Here is a 20,482-nt window from a genome sequence, read left to right as displayed (position 1 = left end):
GTAAGAGGAAGGTACAGCTACGTGGTACAGTGATTAGAGAGCAGGGCCTGGAATCAGGAAGACTCATGTTCTTCAGTTCAAATCTGGCCTCTGAGACTTAATAGCTGTGTGATCCTGGGTAAGTGACTTAACTATTTTTGCCTCAGTTTTCTCAACTGTGAAATGAGTTGGAGAAGGAAATGGTAAATTACTCTGGTATATTTACCAAGAAAATGCCAAATGGGGTCACAAACAGTCAGATAATACTGAAAACAACTGAGTAACTACAACAATAAGAGGCTGAATCAGTATTCAAACCCAGATCCTTAGACACCATGGTCTTCATAAGACAATGATGGTTGTAATTGCTTAATATCCAAATACAGAGCTCACTTACAAGAAGCATAAAACTTTCACCCGTTTCTAGAGACCATTCTCCCAATTTTCCTTTAGGACAAGTCACCAATAGAGCTGACGAGAAGCAATTACATTTGATAGTTCCTAATTTGTTTTCTTTTCCCTCCACCCAAAATTTGCCTTTTCTGCCCCCATTTCATATTCCCTGGCAGGGCTAAAAAACACTGTGTTTCCTTTGCTCTGTAGTGTTTGTACCAGACAGTCAAAGGTGCCAATGAATGCCAGACTTGGAGTTAGGAGGAAATGGCATTGAATTCCATTTTTGATAATAAGCGTGTTACTATGAATAAGTTCATTACCATCTCTGAGTCTTGGTTTCCTCATCTGTAATAATAATAATAAATAATAATCTATTTCACAGATTGTTGTCATACAGTTAAATAATGAGATCATAGAGGATCATAAATCTGGAACAAGAAGGGAGATCAGATGTAACCTTGGCCAACTTCCACATTGTATAGATAGGAAACTGAAGCCAAGGGAGATGAAATGACTGATCCAAGCAGATACAGGTTTAAGCATTAGAGATGGGATTTAAAGCCAGGTTCTCTGATTTGAGAGCCAGTATTCTCTCTGCTGTTGATGCTGTCTCATAAAGAACTTTACTCAACTGTAGATTACTGTAGAAAACACTACCATTACTATCACTGTTATTATGATTTCTCCATCTTGCACTTGTTACTTTTCCCCTTCTCTGGGAAACATCTGTCTCAACTACCACACAAAATGCCTCAAAATCAGCTTCTACTCTGTCACCCTGCCCCCACCCCATACACACACTCTCAATAAAATCCACCGACTGCCTATCATCTGCAGAATCAAATACAAAATTTTCTTTTTGTCATTCAAGGCTCTTTATACTCTAACAAGTCCTACATATACTCTCCAATTACATTTTAATCTAGTTCAGACCACATTTGAAAGTGTTAGTGGTGGGAGTAGTGTGTCAGGGAGCCTTTAAAAAAGGCACTTTGGTGGTGATCAAACAAACAACAAATGTAACCTTACCTGTAAGTAAGGGATCACTTTGCAGAGGGACTGTCCAAAGAACCAAGTCTCTGTGATATCCACTACCAATGTTGCTGGAAGGCAAGTAATGGTCACAAGCACATCCGCCAGGGAGAGATTCACGATGAAGTAGTTGGTGACAGTCCTCATGTGATGGTTCTTCCACACTGCAACACAAACTAATTTTGAAAAAGAAATAAGCAGGGACTCAGAGATGACTCAGTCCATGAAAAAGCTTTGCTAAGCTATTTAGTTCTCCACTGATAGGGAAATATCCTAATGGAAAAGTAAAGATGATTAAAGTTAGATGTTGTCTTTCTACAGAAGTGGCCAATTAGGTGGCTGAATACAACAGTTTAAAATGAATATGTTTCACCCATGAGGAGTTTTTGAGAGGAGAAGACAACTGGGATCAGACATCTTGTATTTTTGGAGAACCTATTAGCTTCAGTTGTCTGTGACTTCCATCTCTTTATAGTAGCAACCGTGAAATTGGTTCTTACCTGAACTCCAAAAAGTGCAGCTTAGAATACAATTTATTCACCCAGAGAATTGAAGGACATGTGACTGGAACAGGAATCCCAGAAAACTTCAATTTTCCCTCTTCTCTACTACTCTGGTATTTTTGGCAACATGACCTAGCTGGATTTTATCTTTTAAAATTTTCTGCACATTCACATTTAGACATCCTTCATCTGCTCTTACCTTTGAAAGTTGTCCTGTCTTTTCATTGAAATGTAACCCTTCTTACTGTTCTCTAGTTCCCCTACGTATATTTATTTATTCAAAAAGTTACATAATCACTGGCATTAGAATGAAGGTTCTTTAGGTAATTTCAATTAGTTAATGAGAGGCAAATGAAGAAAGAGGATACAGTACTTGTCTCTGGACTCAGTCAGAAAGGCCTTGGTTGAAATCTTGCCCCTGATACTAACTAGGTGATGCTGGACCTTGGGAAGGGGAAAACAGTCCTATGCAGGCAAAGGGTATTAACATGATGTATGTCTGTACCATGGTGTAAGGATCCTGGTCCCTACACAAGCAGAACTGTGACTCTGGACAACTGGGGGCCTTTAGACCAATTTTGTGGGTGTTATTCAGTTGTTTTTCAGTTCTCTGCCTCTTCAAGACCTGATTTTGGGGTTTTCTTGGCAAAAGTACTGGAGTGATTTGTCATTTCCTTCTCCAACTCATCCAATTAGCCTGGGGATATTTACCTTCTGCTTCTCTCTTCTCAGCCTCAGTTTCCCCTCTGTAAATTGGAGATAACAATGCAAATGGCACTTTCCTCACAGGATTGTGAAAGTCAAAAGAGATAGTGTGTGTAAAGTGCTTTGAAAACCTTAGAGGGACATATAAATATGAGAAGCTATGATAACAGCAATATTATTAATAATAGTGATTATTATGATTGCCATCATTACTATTAATGCATTACCTCAGCTACAAGTTGCTATGTGGATGTTCTTTGTCTGTCAATACTATGGCATGGCTGTTATCTGCATAGCTTAAATGAAGTAGTTCCTGGTGATTAGGATAGAAAACCTTAATAATGAATCTAAGGTAATCAGAATGCAAGGTATTAGGAAGCAGGGGGAGGGGAGTGATGGGGAGAAAAATTGGACATGTTACAAAGTGAGGTTAAAGCAATTAGTATCAAAACAATTGACTGAATTAATTACTGAGAATAAATCAATGACATCTTTAGTTTGGGGAAAAGAATTTCAGTCTAAATTTTCTAGAGGAAGGTAACCTCGGGTAAAATTTGGCATTGATGGAAAAGTTAAGGTTTTAATGGTAAATTTGATTTTATGACTGCTATTTAATCAGGAACTAGAACATGGAAGTCATGAAGACTTGGGTTTAATTCCTCTATCTCAAACATACAGTCTGTGTAACCCTAAGTACGTGACTGCCACTCTCAATAGACCCAAGCAGCCTCCTAAGGACTGTAAGTTGCACAGAAACTCCTGATGTGTCCTTGACAAAAATCACATGCCCATACCAAAATCATATCAAAAGAAGCTAATGAAATAGCATTACAAATTGTCATTTGAGTTTTTTAACTGAAAATACTATTGAATAAGAGTTTTCTTTATTAAAATCCTATTTTTCCAACTGTTGAAACTCAACTCTCCCTTCAGGCCCTATCAAATGCTTACCAAAAGATGTCTGAATTTCTGGAGCTTGAGTTTTGGGAATTTCACACCTGATTTGAGACTTTAGCAGCACAGTTCTTAAAACTCAGCCAAGCTCAATAAGTGGAGAATGATAGGTTTTGAATTAGAAAATTGTGATTTTGCCAGTGTTGTTTTTTTAGCAAGACCTATACACACACACACACACACACACACACACACACACACACACACTCTTCTTCAAAATACAGAATTCATGATTAAGTCAGTGCCGCATAGGTCACAGCAGGCATTAGCTTCAGTCAAAGCTTGTCATTATTCATGTTCAGGTTTCATACTTTCAGTCAACAAATGGCTCAGACTGTTCAGACTGTCCTTGTCCTGGAGAAGATAACAGGACATACTTTTAAAACATAGTTTTTACCTGATGTTTTAAATTGGCTTGGTTCTATCACTTATAGCATCTAAGCTGTCTAAGGCATGTTTTGTATACATGGCGTAGAGGGTTGGAAGGGAGACATAGTTCTACACTAAATATGAGGCATTGTTGTTCAGTCATTTCAATCATGTCCAACTCTTCATGATCCCCAGTTTGGGGTTTTCTTGGTAAAGATACTGAGGCGGTTTGCCATTTCCTTCTCTAACTCATTTTACAGATGAAAAAACTGAAGCAAACAAGCCCAGGGTCACAAAGCTGGTAAATGTCTGAGACTGAATTTAATCTTCCTAGGTTATCAGTTGCTTCATCTATTATATTATTATTATTATTATTATTGTTATCATTTGATAAATGTTGGATTAGATGGTGACTAAATTCCTTTCTAGCTCTGGAGCTATGGGTGACCTCTTGATGCCCAACCAAACAATGATGTTAGTATATCTATAAAATGATCGTAGGAGCATAGACATAGAGCTACAATGAACCTTAAAATCATTGAGTTCAACCCTTCTCCCCATCTTAAAGATGGGGAAACTGAGTGAGATAAGTAAAGTGACTTGCCAGGGATCAAATAGCTTGTAATTATCTGAGGCAGGATTTAAACTTCAACTCAAAACATGTGAAGGGCAACCCCAAGGCTCAAGGAGGTAACGGTGATGCCCTCATTTGATTTCACTGGAAAGAGAAGAGACTCAATGATGTCAAAATGGATGTGCCTTTGCCTGCATTCCCTCAACCTCTCCTTGCCAGCTACACATTAAGGATTGAGAGAATTTACTCTGTTCCACTAAAGGCAAAATGAGAAAGAAACACTTTATTTTCAGTGCCTGTATTGACACTCCTTTCACTCTTTTTGTCACTATCTCTCTTTCCAGGGGCCCAAAGCTTCAGAAGGGGACCCTCCAGTCTGGGCAAACCTCATCTTCTACTAGACCATTTCCCAACTTCCCTTCCTACTTCCTGCCACATGAAAATTTGTCTATCCTGTGTACAGTTTTCCCCAGGTCTCTGCTTTCTCTTAGGTACAGTAATGAATTCATATTAAAGTATTCAAGATGTGCTAATGCATTTATCAGGGACCATTGGAAGGTACCATCTTTATTTAATAAATAGGAATTTCAGTTCTTATGTTAATTAAGCCAGCAGGGGAGATTTTAAGGGACAAGACTTGGTCTGCCCTTCAAATTCTACTGTATATGAAACTACTCTTCCTGCTTACCTGGAGGGGCAGACCTGCTCTTCACACCAGTTATGTGGGGATTCCGGGATAGAAGACAAAACCAAAAAACTCCTCCAGTATACACAAGAGGGCACAAAAATAGGAATTGATCTCAAGTAGTTCACCTGTTCTTTGCTTAAAAGCCAAGAAACTATATTAACAGATAAGGAAGTATTTAGCTTCCTTATGGAAGAGACACAGTAAAGTTAGAATGAATATTACTGAAATTATTTAAGACTATTAATTCCCAAGGACATGAAATGATTCCAAACAGTTATAAATTAGTGAAGTCAAATCAGTTTAACTAACATTTATTCAGCATCTGACTGAAAGGTCCAGAGCCAAGAGCAAGGGATATATTAAAATAAAAAACAACCCCTGCTCTCAAGGAGCTTACCTTATACTGGAATCAGATTACAAGGAGTTGTACCTAATTCTGAGCCCTCACAGGGACATTTCAATGTATCAAATGATGAGAAAAGATGATAGCAATAACGGTGAAGATGGTGATGATGGTGGTGATAACGATGATAATGACAGAGAAGGAGGACACCAAATGAATGTGATTGGTATCATATTGGGAATCCTGGGAGGTATAAATTTATATTTAATTCATTATTTAAAAACTAGAATGTAGTTTTTCTTTCATTAACATTAAATCACATATCAATATACTTCCCTCTTCTTGTCAGAAGAAGGGGGCCGTATGTATGTGGAATATGGAATATAGTATCATATGTAATTGATTTGTTGATTTTTTTTGAAAGGCTTTTTTTTTGTTCTTTCAAAAATTATAACAAGGAATGAATGGTTTACTAGGGAGAGTAGGGGGAGAGATGTTTTAAGAAATAAAGGTGGCATAAAAGATAAAGTAAGCTTGGACTTGGGATTGCATTGCACTAGAGAATGTCTGCATGAGGAAATTCCCTCTTCCAAAATAGGTTAGTACTTTTTTCCCCCTGCAATTGATAATCTTAGAGGGTTGCCTAAAGAATGAAGGAGTTACGTAATAAAACCGAGACTTGAATTCAAGGCTTTTTGGCTCCTAGCATCTTGACTAACTCTCAGATCTACTACATATTCATTAAACCACATTTCATTTGGAAAAATAAAAAGCAAAGCAAAACATGTTTTTAGATAATTTTAATAGATAGAAATCATTTAATGCTTAGTCTCATTCCCTACTCTAAATGTTGAGTGAAGATTCCATGACAGAGTCCTTACCTTTCTGCTATGTATTTAATTACAAGTTTACATGAATATGGCACTAATTGGACAGTTTTAATTATGGCCAAAATCTCAATACACAGAATTCCAAAGGAATGCAGTTCCTATTTTTGCCACAAAGGGTCAGCGAAGACCTTTGAAATCTACTGCTTTGGAACTTCAGGGAAGAGCATTTAACATAAAATTAATTGCAATGTTCATTATAATATGGTACTGAAGAAATGTGATTCAAGCATAGGCCAATATTTCCTAAACCAAAATGACCTCCAAAAGAGAAAAGAAAATGATCTTGTGGAATTGGATGCAGAAAAGTGAATGAAAGATTCAAGGTGTAAAGATACCAATTTTCATAAAGAAAAATACAGACAGAAAAGCATATGTGTACACAGAGAAAAAGGCTTAGAAAGAACTCCCATGGTGGAGCTTGCTGGAAATGGCCAAATAGAACCAATCCTCAATTCAGTAAAAAAGTAAATATATGACACTACTAGAATTATCCCCAGCTATAGTACTAGGAAGCAAGGGAGATCAAAATCAAAGGCACTGTAAAGGAACATCTCATTTTGGGTGGAATGCAGTTTTGGAGGACAAATCCTGGATGTTGACCTTTTATTCTGATCTCAGATGCGCCTTTGTGCCATATTCCTTCCATTTCTAGTCCTCCTTTTCAATTTTTCTTCTTAGGTTGTTGACTTTTCTTTCTTGTCACTGTCACTGTTTCTCCCCTGCTTCTTCCCTCTCTGTTCTCTCTTCCTTCCTTCCTTCCTTCCTTCCTTCCTTCCTTCCTTCCTTCCTTCCTTCCTTCCTTCCTTCCTTCCTTCCTTCCTTCCTTCCTCTACACTAAATATTCTTCCCCTATGGTGTGCAGAGAACTGTGCTCCAATTTAAAGAAATATAGACATAAATAGCAGTTTCTGTACTGAAGGAGTTTAGTCTAGGAGTAATCGATAACTTGTAAAAATAAGGCTCATTCCCTTGTTCCTCTCTTCCGCCCTCATACTTGGCTTAGCAATTCTGCTTTTCCCCATCTCCTTAACTGTCTGACAGAATGAAGAAAGGCATGAAAGTGTGCCATTCCTTTCTTCAAGACTGACAGATGGGACACCGCTGTGGTTGGGACAAGTGCCCCCAAAACTGTCATTTCAAATTAATAGAAAGTAAATTTAGGAGGGAAAAACAAATTAGAAGTACACTGCCCTCACACATATGGCAATAGGGAAGTGAAGTTCAATGCATGATTTAAGAATTAAAGCGTTTTAAGACACTAATACCCACTTTAAAAAATAAATTTGCAGTTTTATGTGCAATCATCTATGTTATGGAGACGCTTGTTTTGTTCCATGACTTGAAAAAAATTAAAAATGCTCTTTTTTAAAAAAAGCACTCTTTACTGGTAATGTCACAAAATAGAGTTTCATTTGTGATGAGAAATTTTGTGGGGTATTAAAGGTGTCACTGCTGTGTGGATGCCAGTTGAAGGAATGTGCAGAATAATTCAAATACTTTTAAAGATACGTGCTCTAGGGGGAAAATGAGAGAGTAGCAATACAGTGCCTATAGATGCTACATACTAACAGCAAGAAGGCACTCTGCATTGAAGAACACTATGAAACCATTTGAAGGGATACAGTCCTCCAAAGGAAATCAGCCCTAAAACATTTCTCTCTACAAAGAGAAAAAGAGTGTAGCTGATTGAAATATTAGGACCCTGGACAAGGATAATCAGGCTAATAAGGATAATAAGCAGTAAGAGGCTGGCACCCTTTAAGTAAGGGATCAAAGCATGGACTGATACCAAGGCTCCTGGTGTGCAGGACAGGAGAGAAGGCAGTGAACACTGCTGTGCTTGTTATCAATAGGTGTTCACAGACCCTTAGGAGGTGCCCTGAAGGGATGGTTAGTGTGGAGATCATAATGTAGAGTTACTCTTGGCACCTGCAGCCTGATTACAGAAGACAACTAGTAACTAGAAATTCATGTCCATGTTACTCATCCAAGAGAAGCAACACCACTAAAGCCTGAGGCCCTTTAATTGCCTCTGTTTTCCTTACCCTGAAAGTATAATAGCTCATGTTTAGGGATTAAGAGGAGTAGGGGTCATTTATCCCATCAAATGAGGATAATTCAACATTGCTGATCATTTCCTCACCTTACAAAACTAAATTACCTAAACTTAAAAACCTATCTATTCCTAAAGCAGTGGACTCTTAGGAGCAGGACTGGTTAAAAGTATTTAATTATTCTCAACTCCTCTTCAGCTACTAAGGAATGAAGTCACACCTTTTACCTAATCATCATTTAGAGGTGTTCCACCTTTAAGGCTCCCAATTTTTAGTATCATGAATTTAAGGTTTTGGGCAGCTAGATGACACAGTGGATACAGGGCCTGGGCCTGAAATCAGAAGACTCATCTTCCTGAGTTCAAATCTGGCCTCAGACACTTACTAGATGTGTGACCATGGGTAAGTCACTTAGCCCTGCTTGCCTCAATTCCTTATCTGTAAAATCAGCTGAGAAGGAAGTGGCAAACCATGCCAGTATCTTTGCCAAGAATACCCCAAATGGCATCACGAAAAGTCAGACATGATTGAAAAACAAAAGATTTAGAGTTGGAATTCATCAGAGGATCATTTTTTGCCTGTCATTCGCCCCATTTTACAGTCCTGTGAGGCATATGTACCATTTGTCACAATAATGATTTCTATATTAATATTTTTTTATTTTTTTTTATTTTTTAATGTTGAACAATCACTGCCATACAATTGAGATTTTATCCCCCCCACCTACCCCTCACTACCCCCCTCCCTCTCCACGACTGCATACAATTCTGTATAGATTCTACATATACTTTCCTATTGAGCATATTTTCACTATGGTCATGCTATGTAGTCAGACTAAAATAAATGAAAGAAATCGTATAACAAATCAGAACATATACACAAACACATACACGTACACAAACATGATCTGCTACATTTTGTGAGTGACTTCCATATTTTTTTCTCTGAGTGTGGAAGGCATTTTGCCTTGAGAACCACCTTTGGGATTTTTTTTTTATAAGAAGTTTTTGCATTATTACAAAATTCCAAGTCTACCAGAAAAAACTCTCACACACTGTGTTCGTTGCTGTGCACAAAGTTCTCCTGGTTCTGCTCCTTTCACTCAGCATCAGGTCATATAAGTCCTTCCAGGCCTCTCTGAAGTCTTCTTGTTCATCATTTCTTATGGCACAATAGTACTCCATTATATTCATATACCATAATTTATTCAGCCATTCCCCAATTGATGGACATCCCCTTGACTTCCAGTTTTTGGCAACTACAAAGAGTGATGCTATAAATATTTTTGTACATGTGGGACCCTTTCCCATTTTTATGATCTCTTGGGGATACAGTCCTAGTAGTGATATTGCTGGGTCAAAGGGTATGCACATTTTTGTAGCCCTTTGAGCATAGTTCCAAATTGCTCTCCAGAATGGTTGGATGTGCTCGCAGCTCCACCAACAATGAATTAGTGTTCCAACTCTCCCACATCCTCTCCAGCATTTATCATTTTCTTGTTCTGTCATGTTTGCCAATCTTATAGGTGTGATGTGGTACCTCAGAGTTGTTTTGATTTGCATCTCTCTAATCAATAGTGATTTAGAGCATTTTTTCATATGATTATAGATAGCTTTAATTTCTTCCTCTGAAAATTGCCTGTTCATATCCTTTGACCATTTATCAATTGGGGAATGACTTGTATGATTATGCATTTGGGTCAGTACTCTATATATTCTAGAAATGAGGCCTTTATCCCCGAGCTTAGCTGTAAAAATTCTTTCCCAATTTACTACATCCCTCCGGATTTTGTTTGCATTGGGTTTGGTTGTGCAAAAACTTCTCAGTTTAATGTAATCAAAGTTATCCATTTTGCATTTCATAATGCTTTCTATCTCTCCTTTAGTAAAGAATTCTTCCCTTCTCCATAGATCTGATAAATACACTATTCCTTGATTCTCCAGTTTATTCATGGTATCAATCTTTATACCTAAATCATGTACCCATTTGGACTTTATTCTTGTGTACGGTGTCAGGTATGGGTCTATGCCTAATTTCTGCCACACTGTTATCCAGTTTTCCCAGCAATTTGTGTCAAACAATGAGTTCTTATTCCAGAAGCTGGGGTCCTTGGGTTTATCAAACAGAAGGTTGCTATATTCCTTGCCTACTGCATCTTGAGTGCCAAGTCTATTCCACTTGTCTACCTCTCTGTTTCTTAGCCAATACCAAGTGGTTTTGATAATTGCTGCTTTATAGTACAGTTTGAGGCCTGGTAGCGCTAGGCCACCTTCCCAAGCATTTCTTTTCACTAGTCCCTTTGACATTCTGGACCTTTTGTTTTTCCAAATGAATTTTGATATTATTTTATCCAGCTCTAGAAAGTAATTGTCTGATAGTTTAATTGGTATGGCACTAAATAAGTATATTAATTTAGGTAGAATTGTCATTTTTATTATATTAGCACGGCCTACCCATGAGCAACTAATGTTTTTCCACTTACTTAAATCTGACTTTATTTGTGCAAAAAGTGTCTTGTAACTGTGTTCATATAATCCCCAGGTTTGTTTTGGCAGGTAGACTCCTAAGTATTTTATACTGTCTACCTTAGCTTTAAATGGGATTTCTCTTTCTATCTCTTGCTGTTGGACTTTGTTGCTAATATATAGGAACGCAGAAGATTTGTGTGGGTTTATTTTGTAACCTGCAACTTGCCAAAGTTGTTTATTAATTCAAGTAATTTTTTACTTGAATCTCTGGGATTCTCTAGGTAAATCATCATATCATCTGCAAAGAGTGATAACTTAGTTTCTTCTTTGGCTATTCTTATTCCTTGAATATCTTTATCTTGTCTAATTGCTACAGCTAACATTTCTAGTACCATATTGAATAATAGTGGTGATAATGGACAACCTTGTTTCACCCCTGATCTTATTGGGAATGCATCTAGCTTATCCCCATTGCATATAATGCTTGCTGAAGGTTTTAGATAGATACTGCTTATTATTTTATGGAAAGTTCCCTTTATTCCTACGTTCTCCAGTGTTTTTTGTAGGAATGGATGTTGTATTTTGTCAAAAGCTTTCTCTGCTTCTATTGAGATAATCATGTGGTTTTTGTTAGCTTTGTTGTTGATGTGATTGATAATGCTAATAGTTTTCCTAATATTGAACCAGCCCTGTAGTCCTGGTATGAATCCTACCTGATCATAATGTATTAATCTCATGATAAGATGCTGTATTCGTTTTGCTAAAATCTTATTTAAAATTTTTGCATCTATATTCATTAGGGAAATTGGTCTATAATTTTCTTTCTCTGTTTTGTCTCTTCCTGGTTTGGGTATTAAAACCATATTTGTATCATAGAAAGAATTTGGGAGGACTCCTTCTTCCCCAATTTTCAAAAATAGTGTATGTAGTATTGGAATTAACTGTTCTTTAAATGTTTGATAGAATTCACTTGTGAATCCATCTGGCCCTGGAGATTTTTTCCTAGGGAGTTCATTGATGGCTTGTTCAATTTCTTTTTCTGAGATGGGGTTGTTTAAGTATTCAACTTCCTCTTCTGTTAATCTGGGCAATTTGTATTTTTTAAAATATTCATCCATCTCGTTTAGATTATCGAATTTGTGGGCATAAAGTTGGGCAAAGTAGTTTCTAATTATTGTTTTAATTTCCTCCTCATTGGAGGTGAGTTCACCCCTTTCATTTTTAATATTAGTAATTTGGTTTTCTTCTTTCTTTTTTAAAATCAGATTGACCAAAGGTTTATCAATTTTATTAGTTTTTTCATAAAACCAACTATTGGTTTTATTTATTAATTCAATAGTTTTCTTAATTTCAGTTTTATTAATCTCTCCTTTGGTTTTCAGTATTTCTAATTTCGTATTTACTTGGGGATTTTCAATTTGTTCTTTTTCTAGCTTTTTCAGCTGCAAACCTAAGTCATTGATCTCCTCTTTCTCTATTTTATTTATGTAAGCATTCAAAGATATAAAACTTCCCCTAATAACTGCTTTTGCAGTATCCCATAAGTTTTGGTATGTTGTCTCACAATTGTCATTCTCTTGAATGAAATTTTTGATTGTTTCTATGATTTCTTCTTTCACCCAACCCTTCTTTAGAATTAGATTATTTAGTTTCCAATTGATTTTTGGTTTCTCTTTCCATGGCCTTTTATTACACGTAATTTTTAATGCATTATGATCTGAAAAGGATGCATTGATTATCTCTACCTTTCTGCACTGGATTGTGAGATTTTTATGTCCTAGTACATGGTCAATTTTTGTAAATGTTCCATGTACCGCTGAGAAAAACGTATATTCCTTTCTATTCCCATTTAATTTTCTCCAGAGATCTATCATATCTACCTTATCCAGAGTTTTATTTACCTCCTTAACCTCTTTCTTGTTTATTTTGAGGTTGTATTTATCGAGTTCAGAGAGGGGGAGGTTGAGGTCCCCCACTAGTATAGTTTTGCTATCAATTTCTTCCTTCAACTCCCCCAACCTCTCCTCTAAGAATCTGGATGCTATACCACTTGGAGCATACATGTTTAGTAATGATATTGTTTCATTGTCTATGGTGCCTTTTAGCAGGATATAGTTTCCATCCTTATCCCTTTTGATTAGATCTATTTCTGCTTTCGCTTTGTCTGAGATTAGGATTGCTACTCCTGCCTTTCTTACATGAGCTGAAGCACAATCTATTCTGCTCCATCCTTTGACCTTTATCCTATGTGTATCCCCCCATTTCAAATGTGTTTCTTGTAAGCAGCATATTGTTGGATTATGGCTTTTAATCCATTCTGCTATCCGTCTCCATTTTATGGGAGAGTTCATTCCATTCACATTCACAGTTATGATTACAATCTGTGTATTTCCCTCCAACCTCTTTCCCACCATTTGTGCTTTTAGCTCTCCCATCTCCCTTCCCCTCCTCAATAGTATTCACTTTTCTCCCCCTCCTCCTGCAGCCTTCCCCTCCTTCTTTTAGCCCCCCTCCCTTTTACTCCCCTTTACTCTTATTGCTTCTTTCCTCGCTTTTAGCCACCCTCCCCTCTCTTCCCCCTTCCCCTCCTACTACCTATAGAGCTAGTTAGGATTATCTACTTAAGATTATTGTTCCCTCCTTTGAACAAATCAGATGAGAGTACCTCTCAAACAATGCTCATCTCCCTCCCCTCCTTCCCTCTACTATAGTTTTGTACTTCTTCCTGTGATATAATTTGCCATTTTCTGCTTCCCCCTTTTCACACCTCCTATTACAATCCCTTCTCATACTTAAATCATATTTTTGACATGACATCATTTACTTTATGCCCGTTCCCTCGACATATATCCCTGTTATCATAATAGCTGCACAGTTCTCAAGATTAACAGGTATCATCTTCCCTTATAGGGAGGTAAAGAGTTTGCCCCAATTGAGTAGCAAGTTTTTGTTTTTGTTTTTTCCCCCCTGTTTACCTTTTTATGATTCTCTGGAGACCTGCATTTGAAGATCAAATTGTCTACTGAGTTCTGGTGTTTTGGTCAGGAAGCTCTGGAAATCCCTTATTTCGTTGAATGACTTTCTCCTTGCCTGAAATGTTATGCTGAACTTTGCTGGGTAGTTGATCCTTGGTCGAAGTCCCAACTCCTTTGCCTTACGGAATATTGGGTTCCAATTCTTTCGATCTTTTAATGTAGAAGCTGCAAGGTCCTGTGTGATCCTGACTGTGTGTCCTTGATATTTGAATTGTTTCTTTCTGGCTGCTTGTAGTATTTTCTCCTTCACTTGATAGCTCTGGAATTTGGCAACTATATTTCTTGGGGTTTTGAGTTTGGGATCCCTTTCAGGAGGGGAACGGTGGATTCTTTCGATGACTATTTTGCCCTCTGAGTCTAGAACTTCTGGGCAGTTTTCCTTGATGATTTCCTGGAAGATATTGTCCAGACTCTTTTCTTCATAATGGGTTTCTGGCAGGCAAGAATTCTTAAATTTTCTCTCCTGGATCTATTTTCCAGGTCAGTTGTTTTTCCAATTAAATATTTTACATTTTCTTCTATCTTTTCATTCTTTAGATTTTGTTTGACTGATTCTTATTGCCTCATTGAGTCATTAGTTTCTACTTGCCCAATTCTAATTTTCATCGTATTGTTTTCTTCAGTTAACTTTTGCATCTCCTTTTCCTTCTGACCAATTTTTCCCTTTAAGGAGCTATTTTCTCCATTTAATTTTTGTACTTCTTTTTCCATTCGACCAATTTTCCCAGTTCGGTTTTGGGTTTCCTTTTCCATTTGATTAACTCTTCCTCTTAGGGAATTATTCTCTCCAGTTAATTTTTGAACTTCCTTTACAATTTGTTCAATTTTCCTTTTCAGAGTGGTGTTCTCATCAGTGAATTCTTTTTTTTATAATTTTAAAATCATTGCCCAGTTTTTCTTTTATATCCTTCTTCAGATGTTCCAGGTAATCTAGTTGTGCTTGCGAGAAATTCATAGTCCCATCTGAGGTTTTAGATAGAAGTACAGTCTCAGCTCTGACCTCTTTGGAGTTTGTGTTTTGGTCCTTATCCCCATAGAAAGATTCTATGGTTTTTTCACTTTTGTCTGCTTTTTCTGATTCATGATGTTGGCTGAGTGTTGTAGCTTCTGGTTCTTTCAGTCAGAAGGTACAGATCTTTAAGTTGAGCTGATGTGTGTCTAGGCTAAAAGCAGGCCTTTTTTTTTTTTGTTTCCCAGATCAGCCCTGGGGTTAGCTTGTTAGGTGTGTGGGAGGGGTGGTCTGGTCTCAGGAGATCTCTTCAGCTGACCTGAGGCAAAGGCAAGGTCAGGGGATGGTGATCCCAGCTTCCCTATTGTCTTCCCTTTTCCCCTGGAGGGCTGGGGCACGCCTAGAAGCTAATGCGTGTTCCCGCCCCTCCTGGGGCTTGTCTCCTGGCTCTGAGGCTTGCCTGGGTCTCAGTGCGAATTTTCTCTGCCCTGGGTTGTCTGTCCTTCCAGATCGCCTCCGCCACAGTAGGAAGCATCCCCCTTTTCTATTTTTCCAGCCTCTGGTGTTATGAGACTATTTGCCCCCTTCTGCTGTTCCCGCTGATCCAGGATTTATCTGGGGAAGAATTTTATGGTTCTTTCATGGTCATCAGGGGGGAGGAGAGAGCATTTACTGATCACTCCGCCATCCTAGCTCCCGGAAGTTCCAGTAGGTGACTTACCGAAGTTTAGTCTTCAGGCTGAAGGTTTCAAGGGTTTCTGCGCTGATATCTGGCTCTCAGCAGCTCTCACTGGCTCGGTTTGGCTTGTCTCCTGCTCCGCTGGTTTCGCCCGCCACTCTCGGGCTTCTCAGGTCCCTCTATATTAATATTTGAATGAAATGCTAAATTTTCATTAGAGGTTGATGAAAATAAATCTGTATTTTTTGCCATCCAAGATCATAGACTCCCTGAAATCTATCAATGTTCATGAACTCCACTAAGAATGCTTGATACAGACCATCACCCTCTTTTTTAGAAATAAGGGGGCTAATGCTCAAAATAGGGGAAGTAACTTGCCCCAAATCACCCAGGTAGTAAGGAACAGACAGTTTTAAAATGTAGATTGCTTTAAAATAAATCCAGTCATCCAACCACCACCTTGGCAGAACCATTATAATGCCTCCTTTGATTATAGCTTCCTTATTTTTCCACTCCTGTTGAAACTCTTCTTCATCTTCATTGTGAGGTCTACTCCTTCAGTACATTAGCTTGAAGAACAAATTATCTTGTTAGGTACATTTACAAAGGGACTAAGAAAGTCTTTAAGGAGATAGCACCTGAACTGAGTCTTGAATGACGATACAGATTCTAAGACACCAAGATGGGCATGAAGGCATGGGGACGGGGTTAGCAAAGTACAGAACTCAGAGATGGAAAATTAGTTATCTAATCTGGCTAAAATGTAAAATTTTCAAAGAGGATGAATGTGAAATAAGTCTAGAAAGGGCACTAGGTGTCAGACTATGGAGGGTCTTAAAATTACAGGTTGAGAACCCTGAACACAGAAGCTACTGTGAGTTAGGCTGCATCTGATTTTAAGGAGCTAAGCAGCTGTTTTGGAAGAGAGTATAAATAAATACACAAAGCAGCAGCAACGACTATTTCCATAATGTATCCTTCAGCCCAAATAAATCACCGGAATAGTAAGCACCTGACAGCAAGTTAAATGAAAGCCAAAGCCAACAATGACCTTTTAGCTAATAGGATTGGCCACGTTAAACCCACTGGCACCTAAGCTAGAATTAGAAGGAAGCGCTCTCTTTGGAAAAATGTATACCTTTCAATTATGAAATCATTAGCCAGCTTCTGTTATAAATGAAGATGATATATATTTTATGTAGTACTTTGTGTTTAACAAATGAAATTTCAAAGCATGTTTCCCTTGATTCAGCTACTTATAGTTTCATGAGCTGAATAGATGAACATTATAAATATTTTTGCCCCTCATGGGAGCTGAGTTGGATTAACGTCATTCTTTTGGGGGAATGTGACAATAAATCACAGGAGCTTTTTTGAACAGCTACTTGCTAATCAAAACAAAAACTTTTTTGTCTTTAGTTTCCCCATTTGGCACTGAACAATGCTTTTGGGTTAGATCCTAACTAATCAGTTCTCCCATTGCTACTGTAAACCTGTAAACCTCCTGTATAGAATCTTTAGGAAACATACATCATTCTCTATGAAGAGAGGTAGTCTCTATATTGTTCATTAACGTCTATTAAATCAGACACAGGTAATATGGAAACTGAAAAAAGTGAATGAGTAGAGAATGGAAAGAATTATATCATACCTTTTTATTCCCTGTACCTATTAGCATGGTCCCTTCTACATGTGTTTTACTGTGTAAAATAAATTCTTAGCATCAGGTGTGGTGTGTCTGTGTATGTTGGAAGTATTAGAAATTATCTAATTAGCTAATCATCTAGGCCAATCAAGTCATTTTATAATTTAAGCAAACTGAGAAGTAGAGAGGTAAAACTATTTGTTCAGGGCTACATGATGAATCAGAGGCAAAATCAAGGGCTTCCCCCACTTCCTTCCTTCTATTAACAAAAGCATTTTTACTTGGAAAGGGTCCATCAGGGATGATTTGCTTTGTATGAGCTATCTACAGAAGTGGGATAAGGCTATATGTCAATCTTGTTTTATTAAATTTCCAAAATAATATAATTATCATTGTGATCGTCTTAATATCTAAAGTCCATTCAGTCCCAAGGAAATGGGAATTAACTGATTACTACACTTCAAGAAGTAAAAATATAAAGATTATATAAATTGCCCATTTACCTACAAAGTTTCTAAAGGAACACTATCTACTTTGATAGTCCATTATAGAGGAGTGTTAATACAGTGAAACATGTGTTGGTCTTGGAGTCAGAGGACCTACACTCATATTTTCCAAGTATTAGCTCTGTGACGATGGGCAAGTTCCTAATCTCTCTAAGCCTTAGTTTATTCATCGATAAAATTGGACTAGCTAATGTCAAAAGTGCATTCCAGCTCTTAATCTATAATCCTATAAGTCTATGAATGAATCAGTATGGGAATATTTCTGCCCCTCTCATAGATAGTTACCAGTACACTTCCTGTTTATTGTGTCTTTCCATAAAACCTCCATAGGTGATGAAAAACATTTTCCGGAGGCCTTCTGGATCTCTTCATATTTTGGGGGATAACAACATAATACTTTACTTCACTCACTAATTCCTCACTAATTCACTTTTTTTTTCTGGATATATGTTACTTGACATAATAGCATCAATGAATAAGTTGTTTATGACAGATGAGAGGTATTCTCTTTTCCATCTGCTCTCCAACTCTAAAAACATAAGGCTCTTGGACTCCCAAATCCTTCACCACCAAGAGACTAGTGTGATACAATAAATGTAGACCTTGGAATCACTAGCACCTGGGTTCAAGTTCCATCTCTGACACAGTGTGACACCAAACAAATCACTTAAATGTCATGTGCCTTCACAATTATCTGCTTAGTCAAAAGTTTAGATCTTCATAAAAGGAAGAGTTCCCATGCTGAAAACAAAACAAACACCAAAACTCTTAGGTAAGATCTGTAAACTTCCTTTCATAATCTTTGATGATACCATTTGTTCACTCTTTATGTCCAAGTCATCAAGTCACTGGTAATATGCCACAGCCTATTTATGCCCACCATCCAAATATCTATTACTCTTTAAGTTATCTGAAATTTTGAGTCTCAAATGATTGTTGTATTGGATAATTCTGAGTCCTAGAGCTGGGGAGGAAATGGGCTTTTAAGACAGGGAGAATCTTGAAAGAGGCTCCATGGCTCCATGAAAGGAATAGATAGTTTCTCATATGTTAGACAAACTCAAATTCTTTCTCCTATTCATCTAGAGATGAGAAATTAAGCTTTCTATTCAGTAGTCACTGGTGTATTTTTTATTGATTTTTAAACATAATGCCAACTGGAATATTTTTTCATTCAGGCATATTATCACCTTTGAGATGTTGGAAAACATCATGTTACAGCCAATCAGTTCCTAAGTTTGACATCAGAAGATCTAAGTTCAAATTTTGACTGTTAATTCCTAGTTGTGTGACCTTGGGCAATTCACTTAGGTTTTCTGGGTCACAAATATTTACAAGACAGATGATAATACCTATAGTGCCTGCTTCAGAAATGAATATCAAGATAATATGTGTGAAGTGGTCTGTAAACTATCATAATTAATCAACAGATGATCAATCATTGAGCTATTATGAGAAATTCTTGTAGATCTGTCTCATGTCTATTTGTTATTGAGCTTCCAGTTTCATTTATCAAATGATTAAATGTCAAAAAAATTCAATGTCTTTAATGAATTTTCTAAACCTTAGTGTCTGGCAGCAAGCTTTATACAGCCTCTTTTTCTCTTCTTTGTTGTTGTTTGGAGGGGTAATGTTTCTTGAAATTTTGCATCATCACCAGCTGTAATGTTTTGAAAATGATGCTTTACTCCAAAAGAATGCCATTCACTGCCAGTTCTCTCTGCCAAGTAAGGAGATGGAGTTCTAGTTGGCAGTTTCTAGGCTACTTTGGGCTCCTCATTATGATTACTGACATATTGCACAACTCCAAGAAAATAAACTTGATTCAACAAACATATGTTTATTGTGATCATTAAACTGACTATTTACTCTCTTCAATTTGTCATTTTTCAGAATCAATAACTTGTTTTATATTGGCTTGACTCTTAAAAATTGCACATAGTATTTTTCCTTTCATCATTTTGTCCTTTCTTTTAATTTAATAAGGGATTTAAGTATAAGTCTAGCTAGTCAATTATCTGACTACACGTCGCCAGAAATGACATTGTTTTCGTGACTGACATCAAGGCATAAAGAAGCCTTCACTTAAATAGGCATAAGGTCCAGTAATAATGGTTGGTTAATTGGATGCACCTTTTAAGCAGAGAACCCATCTAAATGCTGTGTTTCGGGAGCAAATGCAGTTGTTTTTCATTGATAGATAATGCAAAAGGTCAGACATTAGGATATGTGAATACTGACTTTCAGACCCATTTTCAATAAGTGGTTGTTGCGTTACAGGCTCTTGACCTTAAAATGACATATTACATGCTGGGGATCCTTTTAAGGGTATGGGTCATTATGTCCCCAATTTGTCAATAAATGCTATAATTCTTGAACTTGGCTGACCCATCTGCCACTGGCGTTCTCTACTGCACCATAAATATTTATTTTTCCAGGAAAGATCAGACCAACCTGACACAAATATTGTATGCACTGAAATATCTTAATGGAACTGCACCAGAAGAACAGAAATGAAGATACCTTGTTGAATCTTGACAAAGTACTAACTGCAGTCCAACAACCTCACATTTTGGAAAAGGTTCTTAACTGCTGACATCACTGACAATATTAGGTTTCAAATTAGGTACCCCAATATGAATGGGAACTTCAATACTCATTACCCTCTAAATGTGGGTGTCCCCCAAGGCTCAGTCTGGAGGCTTCTTGCCTC

General features: G+C 37.3%; 1 protein-coding gene across 1 annotated transcript in view; it reads right to left on the bottom strand.

Annotated features, from left to right (window-relative positions):
- Positions 1–20,482, bottom strand: part of HCRTR2 (hypocretin receptor 2) — a 200,600-nt gene that overhangs the window by 51,693 nt on the left and 128,425 nt on the right. The window contains exon 2 of the mRNA XM_072638432.1: positions 1,405–1,583. Within this exon, the coding sequence (XP_072494533.1) occupies positions 1,405–1,583 (179 nt within the window). The remainder of the gene's footprint in view (positions 1–1,404; positions 1,584–20,482) is intronic.

Source organism: Notamacropus eugenii, chromosome 2 (genome assembly GCF_028372415.1).
Source record: "Notamacropus eugenii isolate mMacEug1 chromosome 2, mMacEug1.pri_v2, whole genome shotgun sequence".
In the NCBI taxonomy this organism is placed as follows: Eukaryota; Metazoa; Chordata; class Mammalia; order Diprotodontia; family Macropodidae; genus Notamacropus; species Notamacropus eugenii.
This window is presented reverse-complemented; position numbering and strand designations above follow the sequence as displayed.